At 39.3% G+C, this 24568-nt stretch overlaps 2 protein-coding genes across 5 annotated transcripts in view; one reads left to right on the forward strand and one right to left on the reverse strand.

The window, feature by feature from the left end:
- HPS5 (HPS5 biogenesis of lysosomal organelles complex 2 subunit 2) overlaps positions 1-8244 on the reverse strand; it is a 49668-nt gene extending 41424 nt beyond the window's left edge. For 2 of the 4 annotated variants that reach the window (XM_080687185.1, XM_080687188.1), the window contains exons 1-3: positions 8156-8226; positions 1461-1523; positions 241-404 (exon numbers count right to left, since the gene is read on the reverse strand). In XM_080687185.1, coding sequence (XP_080543311.1) covers positions 241-348 — 108 coding nt within the window. In that variant the 5' untranslated portion in view covers positions 349-404; positions 1461-1523; positions 8156-8226. Of the gene's footprint in view, positions 1-240; positions 405-1460; positions 1524-7527; positions 7651-7992; positions 8011-8155 lie in introns of those variants that run through there. The other 2 variants (XM_080687186.1, XM_080687187.1) reach the window with 2 other exon arrangements.
- Positions 8245-8304: 60 nt separating this feature from the next.
- Positions 8305-24568, forward strand: part of GTF2H1 (general transcription factor IIH subunit 1) — a 33332-nt gene continuing 17068 nt past the window's right edge. The window contains exons 1-5 of the mRNA XM_080642000.1: positions 8305-8779; positions 16989-17157; positions 21277-21469; positions 22695-22860; positions 23771-23864. Coding sequence (XP_080498126.1) covers positions 17004-17157; positions 21277-21469; positions 22695-22860; positions 23771-23864 — 607 coding nt within the window. The 5' untranslated portion in view covers positions 8305-8779; positions 16989-17003. The remainder of the gene's footprint in view (positions 8780-16988; positions 17158-21276; positions 21470-22694; positions 22861-23770; positions 23865-24568) is intronic.

Genomic DNA, 24568 nt, shown 5'->3' on the forward strand with positions numbered 1-24568 from the left:
AATATCATGGTTTCCAAGGACAGGAAAGAATTCAAATGATAGCTCAAAAAAATAAAACAAGAAAGAGCTATGAACATGCTATATAGACAGTAATGCTTAATACTAGTATTACCTATACTAGTATTACCTAATACTCAAGTTTCCATAAAACATAAAGAACTAAAGGGCAGGAGGCACATGTAACAGAGAACACACAAACTTATGAATATGAACGTGAGTCATTCATATCAAGAAATTCACCTTTAGACGACTTGAGTCCAGCCTTAGGGCTGAAAGTAATGGATCCAGAGACTCAAACTCTGCAAGAACATGGGTGTAGGACTCCGGTATGACTGGCACAAAAGTCATTTAGCTGGAAAGTTGAAACTATGTTGAGTGATAGGCACTGGATTCTTGAATTAAACCTGTAAAAATATAATTTAAGAAGCTCAGCACTCATTTGACATGCATTTAATGAGTATGTAAACACAGGAAAGAAAGGGACAAGAATCCCTACTCTGGAGGTGTTCAGCCTTTAGGTTGAAAGAAAACATGCATAGGTAACATGCAAACATCAGCTTGTACTGCATAATTTCCTGACTCTAAAACTCCCAGAGTAAGTCCAGATTCTCAAGGCCCTCCATAATCCTACCTGACTCATCTAACAGTGTGAAAAAGTAGAATGGACACTGCAGGATTTTTTTTTAAATATGTTTTTATTAATTTTAAAGAAGGAAGGCAGAGGGAGAGAAGGATAGACACATCAATCAGCTCCTCCTGCCTGCCCCCTACTGGGGATCGAGCCTGCAACCCCGGCATGTGCCCTGACCTCGAATCAAACCCCGACCTACTGGTTCATGGGTCAACACTCAATCACTGAGACACACCATCTGGGCAACATTGTAGGATTTAAGAGGAAAATTGGTCAAGCTCCTCTACAGTAAAATAGCAACCCTAGCTGCATTTAAGTTGTAAATCATCTTCTGTCTTTAAGTGTCTCTCATTAAAGGGCAATTTTCCTTATTAAAGGGTAATTTTCAAAAAAGGCCTCTAACTATAAATAGTTATCAGAAAATTCAATGGTTATCAGTCAACAATTTAATAGTGCTTAAAGGGATAGACCTCTGGATCTCTTTCTCCTGCCTATCAGGAGCTCATTAAGTATCTGCTGAATGAATAAATGAATTTACCTACTAAGTAAGTGAGAAGTCAAGTGCAGGTAATTACAGCTTGAAGAGGAATAAGGACTTTAGTAAGAGACCTGATAGGAAGGTAGCAAATGCCAAATACCCAATGAGGACTTTGTAAACTAAAATAAGAGTTCTTAACTGTTCAACAACTCTCAAATATACAGTTTTGTCAAATTGCATCGATTTCCAAAAAAGGAAATAAATAAAAGTTAAGAAAAGTCTACCCCTTAATTTTAAATTTTTCGAATCCTTTGTTACCTGCCAAATTAAGAATATAAAGCAAATACTTACCCTGGCCAGGTAGCTCAGTTGGTTAGAGCGTTGTCCTGATACGCCAAGGTTGTGGGTCAATCCCTAGTCAGGGCATAAACACGAATCAGTCAATGAATGCATAAATAAGTGGAACAACAAATCAATGTTACTCGCTCACTCACTCTCCTTTCCTCTCTCTAAAATCAATGAAAAAAAATTTTAGAGAAATAATTGCTTATACTTTTTTCATTATTTACACTTTGTGTTTTTTCAGAGACACATAAATTCACTCATTCATTTACTCAACAAGTATGTACCTAGCACAAACTACACTGAGTGGCCAGATTATTATGATCTCTGAATGCATAATAATCTGGCCACTCAGTGTATATCCTATCCTATATAATAAAAGGCTAATATGCAAATTGTCCCCTCGACCAGGAGTTCGACCAGCAGGCAGGCCGGCCAACCACCCATGTCCCCTCCCCCTGGCCAGGCTGGCCAGACCCCACCCATGCACGAATTCATGCACCAGGCCTCATATATATATATATATATATATATACACATATATACACACACACACACACACACACACACACATATATATATATACACACACACATATACATATATATATACACACATACATACACACACACACACACACACACACACACACACTGAGTGGCCACATTATTATGCGTTCAGAGATCATAATAATCTGGCCACTCAGTGTATGTGCCAGGCATTGTTCTAGGTCCCAGGGACAACAAAAGAAGACAAAACAAAGTCTTAACACTCATGGAGCATACCTTCTAGTGACAAAGCACATACAAGCTTAAGATATTTTTATTGCATACACATAATATAGTCTTATTTTCTAGCAATAAGTATCTAGCATATGCTAGTAACTGTTCTTAATACATCTTGACCTCTGCAGGGAGAACAATATTCAAAAAAAGAAAAATCTTTAGGAGTCCTATATGGGCATACTTCAAGATATTTCGTGTTTGGTTCCAGATCACCACAATAAAGTGAGTGAAGCAATAAAATGAGTCATAATCTTTTTACTGGTGGAAGGGCTTGACTTCAATTTGTAAAAAAAATGCAACATCTGTGGAGCACAATAAAGCAAAGTTCAATAAAATGAGGTATGTCCATACTTAACATATTTGAGAATTCCTGACCAAAGAAAAATCTTTTTTTTTCACTCATTCATTTTATTGAGTACTTAGTAAAATATGAGGCATAGCAGTGGGAACAGGACAAATAAAATACCAGAAATTAATCACTTTAAATTCAAATGTGGGGGGGAGAAAGAACAAATCTCTCTCACATACACACGCACATCTCTCACAAGGACAACGTAAGCAAAGTGCTATGTTGGAACTTAAAAAACAGAGATAATCACGAGTTCAAAGGAACCATGAAAAACTTCCTAAGGGAAGTAGCCCTGGTAGCTGAGTAGGCTTTTATCAGAAGAAAATGGGTAAGGGTAGCAGGTTGGACAGCAATAAGCAAAGATATATAGAATATGTTTGGAGAATATAAGTTTAATCTTTGGTTGAAACACAGGATCCAAACAATGGAATAATGAAAGATAAAGCTGGAATAGCAATTCAAGCACAAGTTACAAAATACTTTGAATCTCAAACCAAGGAACCTGAACAAATTTTAATTTGGAAGGCAACAAAGGTATTGAAAAATTTGTGTTGGATGATCACATAATTTCTGTGAAGTCCTGTGGGTAGATATGTGAGAAGGATGGATAGTGACGAAGTAAAGATAAGGCTTTTTCAGTTACTAAAGAAATCTTCTGGACAGGGGGAGAAACCAAGATGGCGGCATAGGTAAACACCTAAACTGCTGCCTCGCACAACAATTTCAAAACTACAACTAAAAGACAGAACGGACACCATCCAGAACCGCAGGAAAGCTGACTGAGTGAAAATTCTACAACTAGAAGGAAGGAGAAAAGCTCACAGAGAATTGGAGGTACGGCAAAGGGTCTTTGTGCGCGCAGAGAGGAAGGGCGGCGGAGTGCCTGGCTGGCTTTCTCTGGCGGAAGGGGGAAGGGAGCCCCCGACCGCATTGAACCCCAGTTCTGACTGCACTGAACACCTATTCCGGGCGAGCCCCTGGGGACCCACGCTCTTGTGGGGGGAGTCTGGACTCTCGGGCGGAGACTCGGGAGCCGGGGAAGGCGGAAGACTGAAAGTCCGCTCGCGCCAGTGCGCACAAAGGCTGCGGGAGGCTGCCACAGGCTTTCCCTAGCGGAAGGGAGTGAGAGGCTCCTGACGGCACAAAACCCCAGTTCTGACTGAAGTGAGCCCCAGTTCTGACTGCAGCGAACCCCAGTTCCAGGCGAGCCCCCGGGGACCCACGCTCTTGTGGGGGGAGTCTGGACTCTCGGGCGGAGACTCGGGAGCCGGGGAAGGCGGAAGACTGAAAGTCCGCTCGCGCCAGTGCGCACAAAGGCTGCGGGAGGCTGCCACAGGCTTTCCCTAGCGGAAGGGAGTGAGAGGCTCCTGACGGCACCGAACACCAGTTCTGACTGAAGTGAGCCCCAGTTCTGACTGCAGTGAACCCCAGTTCCAGGCGAGCCCCCGGAGACCCACGCTCTTGTGGGGGGAGTCTGGACTCTCGGGCAGAGAATCGGGAGCCGGGAAGGCAGAGGACTGAAGGCACACACGTGCTAGCAAGGGCAAGGCTGATGGGAAGCCAAGACTGAGACTCCACCCCATCCAAGCAGAGCACAGAGGCTATTGCAATTTGGCAAGTCTAATCCTATAAGGCTGTCTCCAGCACCGGACTTCTCCCAGCATAGACACAGCTGATCCTTACAGCCAACTGGCCTGGAGGTCAATTCTTCCCAGTGATACCAACAACAATAAAGACTTAATTACAACAAGGCTGTACACACAGTCCACAAAGGGGTGCACCAAGAGTGTCCACCCCAGGTTAACTGGGGAGGCAGACCCACTGGGCCAAATTGGAAATTTAGCACACAAATCTACCAACTCAGGGAAGCAGTGAAAATGCGGCGTCTAAGAATCAGATCACAAACGAAAGAAATGGAGGAAAACAAACGACTGGATATAGAATTCAAAACCACGGTTATAAGGCTTTTTAAGAATATCCTAGAAAAGGCCGATAAATATAACGAGACCCTCGAAGAGATGAAAAAGGACCAACTAGAAATTAAACATACACTGACTGAAATAAAAAATATTATACAGAGACCCAAAAACAGACAAGAGGAACACAAAAATCAAGTCAAAGAATTGAAATACAAAGAAGCAAAAAACACTCAACCGAAAAAGCAAAAAGCAAAAAAAAAAATCCAAAAAGTTGAAGATAATGTAAGAAGACTCTGGGACAACTTCAAGCGTACCAACATCAGAATTATGGGGGTGCCAGAAGAAGAGAGAGAGCAAAATACTGAAAACCTATTTGAAGAAATAATGACCGAAAACTTCCCCCACCTGGTGAAAGAAATAGACTTACAAGTCCAGGAAGCCCACAGAACCCCAAACAAAAGGAATCCAAAGAGGACCACACCAAGACACATCATAATTAAAATGCCAAGAGCAAAAGACAAAGAGAGAATATTAAAAGCAGCAAGAGAAAAACAGTTAGTTACCTACAGGGGAGCACCCATACGACTGTCAGCTGACTTTTCAACGGAAACTATGCAGGCCAGACGGGAGTGGCAAGAAATTTTCAATGTGATGAATAGCAAGAACCTACAACCAAGATTACTCTACCCAGCAAAGCTATCATTCAGAATTGAAGGGCAGATAAAGAGTTTCACAGACAAGAAAAAGCTAAAGGAGTTCATCACCACCAAACCAGTATTATATGAAATGCTGAAAGGTATTCTTAAAGAAGAGGAAGAAGAAAAAAGGAAAGATAAAAATTATGAACAACAAATACATATCTATCAACAAGTGAACCTAAAAATCAAGTGAATTAAAAACCTGAGGAACAGAATAATCTGGTGAATACAATAGAATCAGGGGCATAGAAAGGGAGTGGACTGATAATTCTCAGGGGGAAAGGGGTATGGGGGGGTTCATAAAGAGACTGGACAAAAATCATACACCTATGGATGAGGACAGTGGGGGGTAGGTAAGGGCAGAAGGTGGGGTGGGAAATGGCTGGAGGGGAACTATGGGGGAAAAAAGGAGAAATAATTGTAATAATCTGAATAAAGATTTATTTAAAAAAAAAAAAAAAAAAAAAAAAAAAAGAAATCTTCTGGAAAGAAAACAAACTCTTGGCTTTCCGGCCAGGCAAAACTCAAAAGTTTAGGTACTAGCTAAAAGAAAAAAGTCTCTAAAATGAAAAGATCTGGAGATACAAGAAAAAGATAAAACCACAGTACAAGATCCCAAAGAAGGACTGACCATCAAGACCACAGTATCGATCTCTTCTACTTGTAATCTTCATACTGCGGTTGATAGGCCATTTGGCCTTGATCTCAGTGAAGAGAAAATGTCCTGGAAGTTATGATTTAATGGAGTAAAAAACCATTTTGTTCTTAAGATTCAGTGGAGATAAGGATGGAAAAGAAACAGCATAAGCAATATCAGTTCTCAAGAGCAGTTGCTGGGTGATAGTGTTAAGCCAAATCCAAATTTATACTTTTCTCTCTCCCTGAAATGACTCCTTTCCCTCCACACCTACTTATCCAAATACGCCCAGTCTTTCAGGCCCAATATAAGTCCCACTTCCCAAAATTCTCAAGGTGGAAGAAGATTCAAAGTGCATACACCCACCTAACTCAGAAATTAGTTGTAACCTGGACCTCTGAACATTTTCAGCACTGGAAAAGGAATGCTTCCTCTCTTGAAGCTGCCCATTCTACTTCTCCAGCTCTCAGTATTATAAGGTCTTTTTTTAAATATTGGGTTGAAACTTGGATCACTTATAGCAGTGGTCGGCAAACTCCTTAGTCAACAGAGCCAAATATCAACAGTACAACGATTGAAATTTCTTTTGAGAGCCAAATTTTTTAAACTCAAACTTCTTCTAACGCCACTTCTTCAAAATAGACTTGCCCAGGCCGTGGTATTTTGTGGAAGAGCCACACTCAAGGGGCCAAAGAGCCGCGTGTGGCTCGCGAGCCGCGGTTTGCCGACCCCTGACTTATAGCATTTACTAAGTATTCCTAACTGTGGATTCTATAGTTTATGGGAATAAGTTTATTCCCTCCAAAACAACCCTTCAGTATTTGAAAAGTGTTATCAGGTCTTCTAAGTATTTAACATTCCCAGCTTTCCAATCTTTTCTTACATGACAATTTCCCAGTTCTTCTCTGTTCTGGTCAACCTTCTACACAGGCACTTTAGTTTACCTGAAAATGTGTTGCCTAGAGCTGAACATAATACTCCTTAAGTAGTTAAGATAACAGAATAGAGTAGAAACACTAACCTACTTGATCTGGACACTAAGTTTCTATCTTACTCCCTAAAATAGCATCAGATTGCTTTTAAAATTGCCATACCACACTTTGATTCAACAGAGCAAGTAGTCAACTACAACTCAAAGAAATTTTTACATAAAATGGTCAGTACCTACCTAGACAGAGAATTGAGCTCAAATTGAAAGCTGCTATTAATCAAATGTGACAATGGATATAAAAAGTACCTAGAAATTTAAAAGCTCTGTACAAACAAGAACAGTAGAATGTTGATAATTGTTAAAGCTGGATTATGTGTACATGAGGGTTCATTAAATTATCCTATTTTTATCTATGTGTGAAATTTTCCATAATTTTTTTTAAAAAGCTCTATATAAACCTTCAACAGCTACGCTTCTTACAGAAACTATGCTCTTATCCCTTTTTCTCCAGCTTCATCTTCCATCTTATCCTCTCTCCTCTTCTCCAACTACACAAAGCTATCTTTTGTTCCTCTTTCACTCTGTAAACTTCCTGTGCCTCCATAATTTTAATATAGGCTGTTTCTTGAATCTCCCTCCATCTAACAAAATCCTATCTTCCTGGAAATTCAAGTTTAAATATTTCTTCTGTTAAGTCTGTCGCACCTCCAGCCTAGCAAAAAAACTAAGCAAACAGAAGGGGGTCATAAATGCTTACCAAAGTTAATGAAACAAATTCTTGAGGGGTTTGCTTGCCCAAGGTCACAGAGGTCTTAAAAGGTAGAGCTGAGACTAGAATCCACTTCTCCTGAGTCCAAAATCTAATCACCTTTCCATTTTGCTACAATAGAGTAGTAGGATCAAGAGAAAGTTTTCTCATCACCCTAGTACTGTATTCACTTTACTAATGAACCAGCGTTTGCTGCTCACACCAAATCCAAATCACAGCATTCTCTTTTTCGCATGGAAGAGGAGGCAAAAGAGAAGAAAGCAAGCAAACGTTAAAGTTATTATGTGAAGGGAAAGTAGGAGATTGGGTCTCCCCACAAAAGAAGTAATAATCAGAGAACTCTTCACCACAGACAGCAATGGCGACTCACTCACTCATGCACTCAATTTGCCTCGTACCCACGGGGGAGACAATCCCTACAAGAAAACCTCCCCGCCTAGCGGAACTACTAACTTTAACAGCTAAACTCTAACACTGTCTTCATATCTTAAGGGGAGGAGCCTCGGTAACCAATTTCCAAATCCAAGTCTCAGCCCTGCACCACTATCTCCAGGACTGTAGCCCCCGATTTGCAGCGGTTCACACCGTCCCTCCAGGCTGGGCGCCGGACACTTACCAAACACTTAGAGGTACACTGCAGCTGGTCTCTCCTGTCGCCCCTCCCCTTACTCCTCCCCGCCCAGGCTTACGTCATCCCGGAGCGTCGCGGACTCGGGGACAGCGCAGTTAACGGTACTTCCTTGTCACGTGACGAGCTACGCCCCTGCTTCCGCGTGGTCCCTCCCCCTCAGGCCGCCATCGCAATTACGCTCTCTGCGGCCTGCAGTTAGTGGGCCGATGCTGGCCGAAGAGAAAGCGCCGAGCAGGACCGGAGGAACTCTAGGCCAAAGGGGTGAGCCAGCCAGGATCCCGGGACCCTTCACCGCTGGAAGCCGGCGAGAGAAAATGAAACAGGCGGGTTTCGGCGGGGGAGGGAGGGAACCAGCGGAAGGTGTCATGGCGGCCGAGCTCTGGGGTCACGTGCCCCGCAGACCCGCCTTGGCACTTCCGGTCACGTGCCCTCAGAGTTCTCGCAGCCAGCGATGGAGGCGAGACCCCCCAGTAACAGAGGCGGTGGCGGAGGCTGCGGCGGCTACTGGGTTTCAGACTCTTCCGGGCAGCGTCGCTAAGAAACGCAGCGGAACTCGACCGGACCCATCCCACTTTCTTACTCCCTGCCCAGGGCCGTAGCTCCCACCTGGTAAGTTTAGACCAAAGAATGGGAATGGGTGGGTAGGTGAGTTGCTGACAGGCCTGGGGGCCGCTGGACGGCGCGGATTCTGCCCCTTTTTCCTGTGTCCCTGTCGCAGTCCCCACAACTCCCACGCCTGCATTCCGGGCAGCCCGTTATTATCCTGAAGCGGGGAAGAAGCGACCCTCAATATACGTGCCTACAGGAAGCCTACCCCTTTACTGAGAGCAGGAACCAGAAGATTCACCCAAAGCCGGGATCGGACGGCTCATGAGAATGAAGGACGTGGGGGCCTCCCTCGCAAGGGAGCCCTTCCCGTTAGGAAATGAGCTGTTAAGTCTTTCGGTTTCTGTAAGAGAAAAAGCTTTCACCTCAGTGCCTGCACACTGTGCCTCGCCTGTCAGCCCTACCGCTTTTAAAACTTGAACTCGTATGCCAGTCCACACACCCCTCCCAGTTTTGGACTGCCCGATTTGATCATCTTAAAAATAGACCACCAACACATGGGAATATATAATTATTGACTAAAGAACGTTTATCCAATTGACTCTCAAACATCCGTTTTAGGGCCTGTGAAATGGGGAAGAGAGATTTTTAGAAATTAACCCTTTCCCCATTAGAAGAACCAATTTTAAAACATACAAAAGCATAGTGCTTTGACTCCAAAAAGAAGTGGAACAATTCCTCCCCATGAAATCTTACCAGGAATCATAATATATAAAGCAAAGTCAAAACTAGAACAAATGAAATGGAAATGTCACAGCAGGAGGGAAGATAACCTCTAGTATCAGGCCTATGGTTTACAGAAAGACTGGGCTCCAGAGAGAACTTGTACCTTTTAGCAGACCTAAATCCCTCATTTGGAAAGAAGGAAGAGATAATTTGGGGCCAGTAAACCTGTTCTGCTACCCTCAGTAAGCCAACATTTACCATTGCAGCAGATCGATGGGTAATACTGAGTCTCTCCTCGGTAGTATTAAGTACATATGGTAGTGCAAATGTAAAAAAAGAATCCATGCAAATGTAAAGACAGCTTTTTAAAAATACTAGGGAGATTGGTGCAAAGAGACAAGACTCAGTTAAAAGCAGTGAACCAAATGATCAGCTCCAGTTATGACTGCTTCCTGTGTGCACTGCCCTGAAGACATGTCTTCACCTACTGGTCTGTCCACCTTTTAGCCCTGTTTTTCTGTGCTGCTGGTTTTTTCCCCTACCATTGGAACATTGCCTAGTGTACCTTCTGCTTTCCTAGCATTCTGACCACTTTTTATCTCAGGGATACTGCTGCAAGAGGCATCTTGTGTACCCTTCCTCCTTCCTCTTTCCTATCACCACTGTGTCAGTGTCAAGCATCCAATAGACCCTCATTTCCCCACTTTGATTGCCAACTGATTGTTCTCTCGATTTTGGTATTGTACTCTTACATGCAGTATTTATGAGTTAATATGAGCATGTCTTTCGCTCTGTCTTGCATTTCTCTGTAGCATTTTCCTCCTTCCTCTCCTTGTACTGTCCTAAGATAAAAAAGTGCTCAGTCTTAAAATTGCTACAGTAGTTATTCCCTCTTAATATTTGCTTTGTGTGTGTAACTGTCCCTAAGACAATACATTTAGGTTACTCTTTACATACTTCTAAGGTCTTATTCCCTGTAATACTGAGTTGTTTAAAAAAAATTGGATTGCCTAATGGCAAACAGCATTCCAAATCTCCATTTTGTATGCTGGCAGGTATAGCAGCTCTTTTAGAGGGTGATAAAGAGTTTATATTTCACTTGTTACTTTTTTTTTTTCCCCATTTACCTCTGCTATTGGAAAAGGGGATGTAGGTAATGGAAATGTAGAGATGCAGTAATTTAAAGATTTCTGCTGAATATTTTCAATTTCTTCCTATTCCTGTTTCCTTATAAGCCAGTTATTGGAATCTATGAAGAATGGTCCTCTGATTTGTGAGAAGAAAGTAATAGTGCTTCCTGGAATTTAGCCGCAGATGTATGTGCAAAGGTTTCTTGTGTCTTACCAAGATTATATCCTTTTAATAACAAAGATCTTAAGTAGGTTTCATAAATATTTATTAAACTCTTCCTATAGGCCAAAATAGGCTGCTGAGTGCTTGTATTGCACTGAACACTATACAGTAGTCTCTGCCCTTTATGAAGCTTGCATTGTGTCAAGGGGAGATCGACATTAAAAGAATTACTTTAAAAATTAATTATAGTTGTGATAAGTGTTATAAAGAGAAGAATAGGAGACCTTGCCTAATAACTTAGAGTAGGAAAAAAATGAGTAAAAGTTAGTTAATGGGAAGGAAGGAGAATGCAAAGGCTCAGTGCAAGGCATATACATTTAGCTTCAGGCAAGTAAATATTTCACTGAAAATGAATTAATGCCTTTACCGAAGGATCTTGCTATTTAAAGAAGTCTCATGGCAGATTATTTCATAAAGTAAATCTTTTAAGTAAAGTCAGATCTTCATCAAGCCAATTTGTTTAAGTACAATATTTCTCATAAATGAAATATTCTGTGGCTCTTATAGAACTCTACTGGGAAGTTTTTGCTACTCAAGGAACTACCTGCCAGAAAAGTGTAGAAGTCAGAAGTTACTGTAGGATACCCCTACTGGTTCTATTAAACTTCCTAAAATTGGTCCTAGTACAATTAAAGTTGCTACAGATAACCAGGGAAACTTGACAAGCAAACTTTATTTTCAAAGTTTGTGATTTTCCATATAAATGGTTTTACATGCTTTATACAGGGTGGGGCAAAAATTTGTTTACAGTTGTATGAAAAAGTTCATTATTATATTATTAATTATTATATTAATTTACATACAAACAACTGCAAAACTACTTTTGTCCCATGCTGTACATAGGAGGCTGTGTTTTTCCCAATTGATTTAAAGTAGCTAATAAAGTCAATTCTATTCATCTAATTTTTCCTCCACTTCAGTTTCTCTGTCTTAACTCATCTTTTCTTCCTTACCTTCCATCTCAGAAAAATCTTTTTACCCTAAAGCTAACACTTATGTGTGCCTGTAACCGTTAACTGGAGACTTACTCTATCAACTGTCCTTGCTCACTGCTTTTCCTCCATATATGAACATACTTAAAATTATCTTATAGTTATCTGCTTATCCTCCCTTCCCATCTTTCTCAGATTTTAATTCATGCTTCCTAAAATTCAATTAGTGTGGTATGCAGTATAATTTTACATAGTACAGACAGGTTTATTAAAATGTTGGTAGGTGTTTATTAAAATGAATATTAGAAAATGAATATTAGAGTATTTAATGGTTCCATAGATGTTATAAATTTTCCTTTATGAATTAATTTTTTAAATCTAAATAAAATAATTGACATACATATGTTACAGAAATTGAAAATTGTTTTAATTCTTACCTATACTAAGACACCTAACACTTTTCCATGTTTCCTTAATAAACATAGGTTTGATAGGGATACACTCTCACAAAGACATTTTTCTTCTGCAAAGACATTTTTAAAAACTACTTTTCTCATTACAAAATATATATTTATTGTAGAAATCCAGAAAACAAAAGGTATGTTCAGATCTTCTGTAATCCTGTCACTATAGGTAACCACAATTAAATTGGGTATATATCCATTCCTCCAATTCTAAATGTTCACAAAATAGCATAGTGGAACTCCAAGATCAGTCTGACCCAGATTGAAACCCAGTTCTGCTACTCCTTGATGTATTGGGAAAGTACCTTGATTTCTCAGACCCAGTTTCCTTTATCCACAGAATGGAACTAATAATAGAACCTGTCTCAGGATTGTTAACTGGGACCTGAATGAGATAACACCTATAAAGAATTTAGTCCAATAAGTGGACATATTATTAAAAATTCAATAAAGCTTCTCTTGTTTGCTCAGGGCAAATTATGACACCTAGACATGTTCGCTTCTCTAAAATTATACTTTAAACTTCCCCTCCAGAGCTGGAAGAAGTAAATGCTTTAAAATTACATTTTAAATTGTTCCTTTGGGAATGAAAACTATTCATAACTTTAGAAATTGCATATATGTGGCATTTTTCATCACTATCAATCATGGGATCTTTCCTCAGAGTCCTTTTTGGCCTCATATCCAGACATTCACACTGAAGCCTCTAGCATTTGGGTTGGGCATTTAAGATTCCCAGGATTTAGGAGAAAGGTGGGAGGACACCAGGCTGTTTTCTAGTTAACAAATTAGCCATATATACAAATGACTCTCCAAGATATGGAGAGCATTTGAAGACATTTGATTGTTAAAAGATGGGGAAAGTGGCATCTGAAGTATTAAGTATTAAGTATTAAATTTTCAGTTTTGGGTCATGGCGCATTGCTGTCATGGTGGCTGGGGAGAAGGACTCACTGAGCTCTTTTGAGGCTTACGGAGCAGCAGCTCAAGCTTCTCTAACAAGGAGGAAAACAACCAGCTGGAGGAGACCAGTCCCAGGGCCCTGGATCCTGCAAAGGCAGTGGGTGGTTGTGGGATCAAGACAGAGAAGTGGCTGCCAGGACCCGTAAGCTATTCTGGAGCATGACTGGCCCAGCCTTTCTCTACAGTCTGATCAACAGACTAGAAGAGGCAGTGTCAAGACACCTGAGGAGCCTCCAAAGGAATTCAAAATGTGAAAGTCAAACTGCACCACCTTTGGAGACTTACACTTCTGAGACCAAACCTCCCCACTTGGAGCTGGATATGGCAATAAAATGGTCTAACATATATGAGGACAATGGTGATGACATCCCAGGAAACAATAAGAAAGCTAGAAGGGAAGAAGGTGGAGTCAGATTAAAAAGATGAGCATACTTGTAAAAACCATAAAATAGCCCTAGCCAGTTCACTCAGTGGTTAGAGCAGTGGTTCCCAACCTTTTTTTGGCCATGCCCCACCTAAGCATCTCTAATATCCTGACGTTGCCCTGACCCGTTTGGCTCAGTGGATAGAGCGTCAGCCTGCGGACTCAAGGGTCCCAGGTTCGATTCCGGTCAAGGGCATGTACCTTGGTTGCAGGCACATCCCCAGTAGGGAGTGTGCAGGAGGCAGCTGATCAACGTTTCTCTCTCATCGATGTTTCTAGCTCTCTATCCCTCTCCCTTCCTCTCTGTAAAAAAATCAATAAAATATATAAAAAATAAATTAAAAAAAAAATCCTGATGTTCCCGTGACATATAATTCTTATTATTCAAAAATTGAATTCCTATTCATGTGGAGGAAGCCTAAAAGGCCATTAACTTGTTTAAACAAGCTTCCAAAGAACATGGCACCCATGAAAGAGAAAAATAAAAGAACAAAAGGACAGTTGAAGTACTAAGGAAGAAATCACTAAGAAATTGTTAATAATATGAAGTGATACGAAAAATAGCAAATAAAGTCTCAAAACATAATAGAGAAATGAAATGCATAAATATGTCACAATATATATATATATATATATATATATATATACTGTATATGAGGCCCCTAGAATCATAAGAAATGCAAAAAATTCACTGTTAATAACTCATTCTCAAATTGCCTCCCTGTGGGGCATGTGCCCCACGTTGAGAACCACTGGGTTAGAGTGTCGGCCTGTAGACTGAAAGATCCTGGGTTCGAGTCTGATCAAGGGCATGTACCTAAGTTGCAGACTCGATCCCCAGCCCCAGTCAGGGCACATGCAGGAAGCAACCAATTAATGTGTCTCTCGCATTAATGTTTCTCTCTGTCTCCCCACTCCCACTTCCTCTTAAAAAAAAAAAAAAATCAATGAAGAGGGAAGGTAGGGAAGGGTGGGGGTAAGGAGGAGAGATCAACCAAAGGACCTGTATGAATGCATGGACACAGACACCAGGGAGGTGAGGACATGAGTGGAGTTGGGGGGTCAATGAGGGGATAAGGACACATATGTAATACCTTAATAAAGAAAAAAAAAAAAAAACAAGAAAAGAAAATACCATGCACTTATTATAATTTTTAAAAAATTTAAAAATCAATGGGAAAAAATATCCTCAGGTGAGGATTAACCAAATAACACAAGGTAGAACCAGGAGAACCAACAGAGAAGAAAAAGTAGAAAACGGCAAATGACAAGAATTTTTGCACTGTGAAACTTACTGAAATGGTTTTGTTTATTTGGAGGTTTTTGGGGGCAGGAAAGATGATACTGTAAATTATTGTAAAACATCATCTTCATGAAAGTGCGTATTAATAAGTATTTCATGAACTTTCCACTGTACAATTTATTTTATCTTTACAATTCATGGTGATGTGTGATTGTGAAATTGGCATCACTTGAAAGCATTCTTGCTATCACAGAATTGGTGACATGCTTTAAGAGTTTTGTCACAGCCCTAGCTGGTTTGGCTCAGTGGATAGAGCGTAGGCCTGCAAACTGAAGGGTCCCAGGTTCAATTCCGGTTAAGGGCACCCTCAGTTGCAGGCTCTTCCCAGCCCAGGCCCTGGTCGGGGCTAGTGTAGGAGGCAACCAGTTGATGTGCTTTTCTCACATCGATATTTCTCTATCATTCCCTCTCTCTTCCACTCTTTCTAAAATTCATTGGAAAAATATCCTCAGTGAGGATTAAAGAGAGAGTTTTGTCACATGTTGGCATGCCAATGTTCTGTGAGCCTTTTAAAGTAAATATATTGTGATGTACTGTTAACTTGTAGGGTGCTTCTCAGCAGTGTCTGTACAGGGTAAATAAATCATGAAAATAAAATTATTGAATATTGCTATTATTGCAAAACATTAACATTTGAATATATCTGTGATAAGTACCCTCTTTACCATGTGATTTTTTTTTTTTTCATTTTTTAGAGAGAAAGAAGGGAGAGAGAGAGAGCAATTTGTTGTTCCACTTATTTATGCATTCATTGACTGCTTCTTATATGTGCCTTGACTAGGGCTCACACCCAAAACCTTGGCATATGTGGACAATGCTCTAACCGACTGAGCTACCCAGCCAGGGCCACCATGTGATGTTTTAATAGTAGGTAATACCCTTTAGGGAGTGATTCCTGTGTTCCAGGTGCATACATTACCTCTGTTCCTCAAACAGCTAGTAAAGCAGGTGTTAGTAGCTTCATTTCATAAGGAGAGATTAACTTATCCAAGGTTTCATAGCTAGTGAGTAGTGAACTTGGAATTTAACTCAGGACAATTGAACTACAAAACCACCTATCCAACAACCAAAATTTGGGAACTACAATTGGCATCTCTTCCGGGTACTCTACTGTAGTACTCAGTGGAGATTCCTCTCCTCACCTGATTACTTGTCTTACTGTACTTATTATGTATTCCTTTATTGTGAAAACCCACTGTTTGCTCAAGATAAGGATCTTCTACAAAGAGATACCAAATGTAGCAAATAAAAATACACAAAATCCAGTTAAGTTTGAATTTTAGATAGACAACAAATAATGATTTAATAAATGCAATATTGGGGAAAAAGTTATGCTAAAAATTGGTTTATCTGAAAATAAAATTTACCTGAGCATCTTATATTGTATCTGACAACCCTATTTCTCTATGCTTTCTCTTCACAGCTGCTATTTTAATACTTTTTATATAATAATAATCAAGAAAACAGGATTGTAGTCAGGAAGATAATCTTTGATTTGACTATTACAGTCCAAAATGCAGTGCCATTATCTGTAACATTTTGAATAATAAAAAGGAGAAAAAAAATTTTGACTCAGTTTTACTTTTTTCAAGCATTCTAGAAGAAACCTAGACCAAGAATTAGGAAATATGCATGTGGTTTCAGCTCAGGAAGTGGTTCTGGAATAGTCACAGAAAGCCTGTGGCCCTTAGTTGTTTCAGTTGAAACAATTTGAACTAAATATTTATTAGACCCCTATGTAATTCTGAAGTTCTACAATTCTAAATATAGATTACATAAAAAACCACGTATTTGTAGTCAAATCATACATTTAAGTTTAAGAATACAACTGGGAAAAATAAAAATAATTTGAAAATGCTCTGATTAGCATTTGTGGGAATGGTTTAAAAACTGCCAAATATTATACACTTACGTAAATTCACACCTATGGTATGAAAAAAATGGAATTTGATTTTAAGGAATAATGCCATATAATTGTATTTTCAACTTTGAATGAGGGAAGAGATTCACCCCTGCCCTCATTAGTAGTTTAGGTTTTAGATTTGGAAGGGACTTCAGAAGTCAATAAATCAGACCCTAACAGATGTGAACTCTTTGTCTCCATTAGCACCTTCTAGCCATCATGGCAACTTCATCTGAAGAAGTCTTGCTGATTGTAAAGAAGGTGCGTCAAAAGAAGCAGGATGGAGCTCTATACCTCATGGCAGAAAGAATTGCTTGGGCACCTGAAGGCAAAGATAGATTTACAATCAGCCATATGTATGGAGATATTAAATGTAAGTCATATTTGTTAGTAATTTTAGAAGATTGCTTATAAAAATCTTTGTGGGTTTTTTATTTTAATGTCCAAAAAAAATCAACCACATAAAAATCATTACAAAGTGGGATTACTGAATATATATTAGTCTATAAACTGCCTTTTGCACTTAATAGAGTGTGTATATATGTAAAACTTTACATATGTAAATCTACCACATGTAAAGATATCTATGTATATATTTTTTTTAATATATTTTTATTGATTTCAGAGAGGAAGGGAATCAAGCCCATAATCCGGGCATGTGCTCTGACCGGGAATCGAACTGTGACCACCTGGTTCATAGGTCAATGCTCAAACTCTGAGCTACGCTGATTGGGCTATATATACCTTCTCTTAAGCGTTGCATAATAATCCACCAAATGGGTGTACAATTATGTATTTAACCAGTCGTTTGTTGAAGGACATTTAGGAGGTTTCCAGAATTTTGTTGTTGCAAATAGTGTTGTATAGATCTGTGTACTAAATACCTTTGTGAGGTTATATGTATGATGTATGGGATACATCTCTGCACTGGGTTTACTGGTTCAAATGGTTTATGCACTTAACATGTTGATAGATGATACCAGATTGCCCTTTAATAAAATTGTGTCATTTAAGCAAGTTGTCTAATTAATTTTTAGTTATGTGGCTATTGTCTGTTGAGAAGATACTCAATTTTATACTGACTATAGATGAAATACAGAGCATATTATTTCTATATTCTTTTTCTTTTTCTCTTTCCAAATTAGCAAGAATAACTTTGAAATATTACCCAAAAGGTTCGGTACTCTATGGCTCAATAATAATTAGGTTTAAAAACACCAAGCGAATCCTGAGATTGAGGACCTTTACTCTGAAAGGGAGTTCTGCAATTTACCTAGCTAAAGATCTTGAATAATAAGAGTGACTCAAAGGAAGTCTGGGCAACTAAGTCCTTGACAAATTGTGGTTATCTTAACTGTGACTATTAATATGGATTTATTTTTTTTCATGGATATAAGATTCTTCACCTGGATAACAATTTGCGGAAATTTCAAGAAACATGACACCTCAAAAAATAGACAACTCTCAACTTAGAAATGCTCAGTTTACAAATGTCCTTTGTGTATGAACAGTTGCCCAAGGATCTCTACTTGTTGCTGGAAATGGTCAAGATCTTCATCTTTCTCCAATGAAATAATTTAGAATCTTAATTTTCAAAAGGAAATACTATTTAAAATCTATCATAATTCAGTAATGCCTAAACCAGTGGTTCTCAACCTTTCTAATGCCGCGACCCTTTAATACAGTTCCTCATGTTGTGGTGACCCCCAACCATAAAATTATTTTCGTTGCTACCTCATAACTAATTTTGCTACTGTTATGAATCGTAATTTAAATATCTGTGTTTTCCGACAGTCTTAGGCGACCTTGCTAGCGGTTCTCAACCTGTGGGTCGTGACCCACAGGTTGAGAACCACTGCTGTAGAAGTAGCAACGAAAATAATAGTATTTAGGTTAGGCCCTAAACTATCCAGTCTTTGTCCACTATCCTGGTAGCATTACTTCCTTATAAAACTTTGTTTCTGTGGAAAAATGCCTCCCCAAGTTCCTGATAATAGTCTTACAAACTATCATTTGTACTACAATAGACTCATAAATTAGGAACTTCCTGTATTAGCAGGCTTGCCCTTATAGATTTGTAAAATACACTCATTGTGCAATAAAGAATATGCCTACCTCCTGTGTCTCCACAATTCTAGGCTATTGGGGAGGAGAACACATACCAAAACCTAGATCTGCACCAGATCATTTTTCATTTTAAGTTGAATATTGATAGAATGCCCATTTCTGAAACTATTGAAAGTTATCAATAATAGATTACTAAGGTGAAATTTAGCAGTTAATCTTGTTTAAAAAAAAACTTCAGAAGTAGGCCTCTCAGGCAAGAGCTAAGCTAGAGCAAGGATAAAGCAATGACTGAGAAAAAAAGCCTAGGAGTGATTGTTTTGGAGGAATTGGATACTGGGACAGGCTGGCTGACAGTGTAAATTGTTTCATATTGCTGCTTCTGGCAATAAGATATTTCATCTAAAGTGTTGGTCTGGAATCAGCATCTTCACTGAAAAAAACTGGTTTGGGCTGAGAATTTTAGGCAGCATGTTCATACTATCACGAGTCACCCACTTAATGGGACAAAGCCCCTTGAATCTGTTTCCTTTATAAAGACAAGCACCACTCTTTAAGAATACAAGTTCTCCATTATGTAGGTATATTTTGACATTCCCAGTCCCAATTTATTATGAAAATCTTCAAAGTTATAGAAAATTTTAAAGAATGATACAACATATACTATATAACATATCCCGCCTAAATAGGACAGTTATTGCCCTAGCCAGATTGGCTCAGTGGATAGAGCCTGCAGACAGAAAAGTAGGGAGTTGCAGGCTTGATCCTGTATCCGCGTGTGAGAGGCAACCAATCGATGTGTCTCTTTCACATTGATCTTTCTCTGTCGATCTTTCTCTGTCTCTCCCTCTCCCTTCCACTCTCTCTAAAAATCAATGGGGAAAAAAATAAATAAATAAAAATCAATGGAAAAATATCCTCAGATGAGGATTAACAAAAAAATACAGTTATTAGTTTGCCATATCTGCATTATTGTTTATGTATACTTTGCTTATAATATTTTCATACCACCAAAATTTTAATATTCAGACCATTTTATATTTCCCCTGTTGTCCCAATAATGTTTTTAGAATTGTGATTTTTTTAAACCAATATTCAATCTAGATTCATGTATATAGTTATAGCTTTTATATCTATATGTATATATAGATATACACACACACATACATATTTTCCTATATTATTGATTTCAGGGAAGAGGGAGTGAGAAATAGAAACATCAAAAATGAGAGAGAATGAATCATTGATTTGCTGTCTCCTGCACGCTCCCCACTCGGGATCGAGCCCACAATCCAGGCATGTGCCCTGACCAGGAATCGAACCGTGACCTCCTGGTTCATAGGTCCACACTCAACCACACTGGCCAGGTGGTAATTATAGTTCTTTAGTCTCTTCTCTGAGTATAGGGTTGTAGAATATCACACATTATGATTATGCCTAATTGTCTTAACTTGTAAGTGGTGGTGGTTACTTCCTATTCTGTCACCTCAGAAAGCCTGTTGTGTCAGGTTGTCCTACTTGGTTAAAGTGGTGACACCAAATCTCAAATGTAAAATTTCATATCTTCCTTCGCAACCAGTAAGTAAACCATGGGTTGTGTTTTGGAATTTTTTGAATCATGACAAATCATCCTATCTAATAAAGAGTGAATATGCTAATTGACCCTCACATCATCGCAAAGATGGCGGCGCCCACAGCCAATAAGGAGGGAATACGCTAATTGACTGCCACACCCTCAAAGATGGCGGCACCCAGTCCCCTCAGCCCCACCGGGGCAGCAGGCGCACGGCTGCTCCGCGCACCTGCCTCCAGAGTTCCCCAGTCTCCTCAGCCCCCAGCCGCCCAGGGCTGGCCTGAGGCACAGGCAAGCCTCAGATGGTGGCTGCCCAGCCACCCAGGGCCACCCAAGGCTCAGGTAACCATGGCTGGCCGAGGCTTGTACTGCTGACAGAGGCAGCAGCAGAGGTGTGATGGGGCATCACCTTCCCCTGATTGCAGGGTCGCCTCCTGCCCCTGAGGGATCCCAGACTGTGAGAGGGGGCAGGGCAGGCTGAGGGGACCCCCCCCCTCCTCCAGTGCATGAATTTTCATGTACCAGGCCTCTAGTTTTTGTTAATGATAATATATTGATTAGAGGCCACTGTTCAGGGTGGATTTGGGACTCCTAGTTGACTGTTCAGGAAGTTTTAAAGATATCTGCCCCAGTTGAATGGAAATAAAAGCTCTTTAGTATCTGGAGGTGGAAGCCATGTGTGAGAAGTGCCACACAAAAGGAATACTAAAGGAGGAAGCAGTGTGTTAGCAGTGAATTTGTTGAACTGTGCTCTGGATTATTTGAGAAGAGTGTATTTCTGCAAAGTAAGTAACCTGTTGTATGGCAGTTTCCACAATGTGCGTGTCATCTAATTAACCTCATGTTTCCTTTTAGGCCAGAAAATCAGTCCAGAAGGAAAAGCTAAAATTCAGCTTCAGCTGGTTCTGCACGCAGGGGACACAACTAACTTCCATTTTTCCAACGAAAGCACAGCAGTCAAAGAGCGAGATGCAGTGAAAGACCTTCTTCAGCAGCTGCTGCCCAAATTCAAGAGGAAAGCCAATAAAGAACTTGAAGAGAAAAACAGGTGAAGGAGGGAAAGAATAGCCTTTTGAAGAACTAGGTTCTCTCCGGTCTCATAGAGTAATAGCTTGCTATTTATCATCCCTTGTACTTTGATAGTATAATATAGGAAAATATAGCTGTGGTATCTTTTTTTTTTTTTAATATATTTTATTGATTTTTTACGGAGAGGGATAGAGAGTTAGAAACATCGATCAGCTGCCTCCTGCACACCCCCTACTGGGGATGTGCCCGCAACCAAGGTACATGCCCTTGACTGGAATCGAACTTGGGATCCTTCAGTCCGCAGGCTGACGCTCTATCCACTGAGCCAAACTAGTTAGGGCAAGTTGTGGTATCTTTACCTCTGTGTGCGTGTGTGTGTGTTTTTTCATTTGTTGTTGTTGTTTTTTTTTGTTTTTTTCAACTTTAGCTTCTTACTAGCTGTTTAGCTATGGGCAAATGAGAATGTATAAACTCAGATGTTAAATTAACTGCCTAAAGCCTAACATCTGATTAGGAACAGAACTGAGATTCAAAGGTGCTAAGGTTCCTTAATTTCTTTTCTCAGTTCTCTTCACAGAAAAGGTACTAAATCATTAGAAGTGTGTTTGTGAATAAGAAACCTGAAGGAAATCATACTGTTAAAAAGTTGATTTTGTGATATCATTACTATGTCAGTACAGTTTTGGTAACATTATACTTAAAATCCTTTTATTCTTGAAAAAAAAAAAGTTGAGAAAGCATATAAAATGATGAGAATTTCTGATAAGATGAATTCCATTACCAGTATCTTTAAGCCATCTGTGCTATGACTCCAAGTGCTTATCACCATGAAAAATTAGTTGCTGGAAAATCTTAAGCATGCCTCCTCTTCTTCATTCACCTTTATTTGTAAAAAAGAATACAGTGCAATACAAATACAGATACAGTGACCTTTGTATTGCTGTGATATAGAAATTAATAAGACCATATCCATGCCCTCAAAGAGTTTTAGTCTTTGCTTCTTCAAACTTCCATTTATCTACACTTTGTTTCTCCAAAAAAGTGGGGTAGTTTTGGCTTTCTGTTTGATTTTGTTTTGTTTTTGCATTTAATTACTAACAAATGAACTAAATGACCTGCTGCTGCTCAATCATCACAAAATGAAAGTTGTGTGTTTCAGTATTTTGTGTTAAAGTCTTTAAAATGTTACCTAAATGGTGTTTTGTTCTAGAAAGTTCAGTATATTCAATATGTTCTATCCCCAGAATGCTGCAAGAAGATCCTGTTTTGTTTCAGCTTTATAAAGACCTTGTTGTGAGTCAAGTGATCAGTGCTGAGGAATTCTGGGCCAATCGTTTAAATGTGAACTCAACAGAAAGTTCTTCCACATCCAATCATAAGCAGGATGTTGGCATTTCTGCAGCATTTCTGGTATGTGACCCTTCTAGATTTCTGAAAAGGGGGGCAGAGGTTAAGGAAAACCCTGATTGTGTGTTAACAATGCCATTTCTTTGATAAATTTTAATATTTTCGTGAAGTAAATTCATGGGCATTTCCATATTTATGGTATTCTTCTAAAATATTTTTAAATACATACAGTATTTTTTAAATTTCTATTTTTGCTATTTTTCTTGGTTTCTGGACTTGACCCTAACATGCTGGGCATCAAATGGACTTTTAAAAAAGAATCTTTTAGCAATTGGACTAATATTTATTTCCCCTAATACTTTTAAATTTAGGGCTTTCTGATAACTTTTTTATGGTTGCTATATTTTACTTACAATAAAAGTTAAATGTGTAATGACTATCATAGTATAGGAAAAGTAAAGGTTGTAAAATGTATCTTAGAGAAAAATTGGGAGTGCTTACCTGTAGAATTAGAAAATTTCTCTACTCTGGTGGAACCAAAGCAGTATTTACACATTTAACAAAAATTTGAGTACCAATTATATGCTTGGCATCTTTCTGTGTGCTTAGTATTAATTAATAAGGCCTTTCTTAAATAAGTCAGATAATATTTGTTTATTTAGTAAGTAAAATATGTTATAGTTTTGGTAACTGTAGAAGTTTATGATAAAGCTCCCATACCTATCTGTTTTTGGCCACACATAAACATGCCTGTTTGACCATGTAGGATTTTCAAGGAAGCAGATTTTATAGGTCACTAAGATTATATGAAACCAGGCCAGGCTTCTTTGTCTCTCTGCAAAAGTAAAGGTGAGGGACTTCCTTTGCCTCTGTAATTCATTCAGAAACTCTTTTTTTCCACCTCTGTCCAGTGTCTGTTGTGTGTTTAACATCTTTCCCCAGTATTTTAATGAATATATATTCATTATTTTAGGCTGATGTCCGGCCCCAAACAGATGGATGTAATGGTCTAAGATATAATTTAACCTCTGATATTATTGAGTCCATATTTAGGACCTATCCCGCAGGTAAGACGAATCACTTCTTTCAGATAGTTAAAATATTTATTTGGATGAATTCAGTAATATTTCAATGAAAAACACAAAGTTTACATTTTATTCCTGATCAAGTACAACAAAATATGTGAAGTACTGTACCTAGTTCCTGACAGTGGTAGATATTAAAGTTTTTAGTATATAGTGTATTCTCATCAATTCATTGGTATGACGACTTTCCCATTCTTTCCATCAGTAGTTCTTAAACTTGATTTACCCTTAACCATACCTGAGCAAGATGACATCCTCCAGAGGCATCAATAAATGAGTCTTTAGAGCACTAACTCAAATCATCCTTTATGCTTCCTCCAGAGCGACCTTTCTAACTTACAAATCCTTTCCCTTGCAGAAACCATCCTAATAGGATCACCCCAGCCCTGATGATTTATGATGTGCAGCCAAGGTTGAGATCCACTGCTTTAGTCATTTTTTAACCAACCAGTGCTCTCTTAAGCCATATACTGTTCTTCTCACTTCCTCACTCCTGCACCTTTAGTCCTTAGAAAACATACCTCTCCCACAAGACTCAGCTCGAGCATTTCCTCATTACCACCTCTGACTTCTTCGGACAGATATGAGCCCCCTCCCCTTCCCTAGGGCCAGTGTCTGCCTCAGAGTTACCACATTGTAATGTAATTATTTGCATATCTTTCTGATAACATAATGGTGTGCCAGAC

The sequence above is a fragment of the Plecotus auritus genome (genome assembly GCF_963455305.1).
Source record: "Plecotus auritus genome assembly, chromosome: 9".
Lineage (NCBI taxonomy): Eukaryota > Metazoa > Chordata > Mammalia > Chiroptera > Vespertilionidae > Plecotus > Plecotus auritus.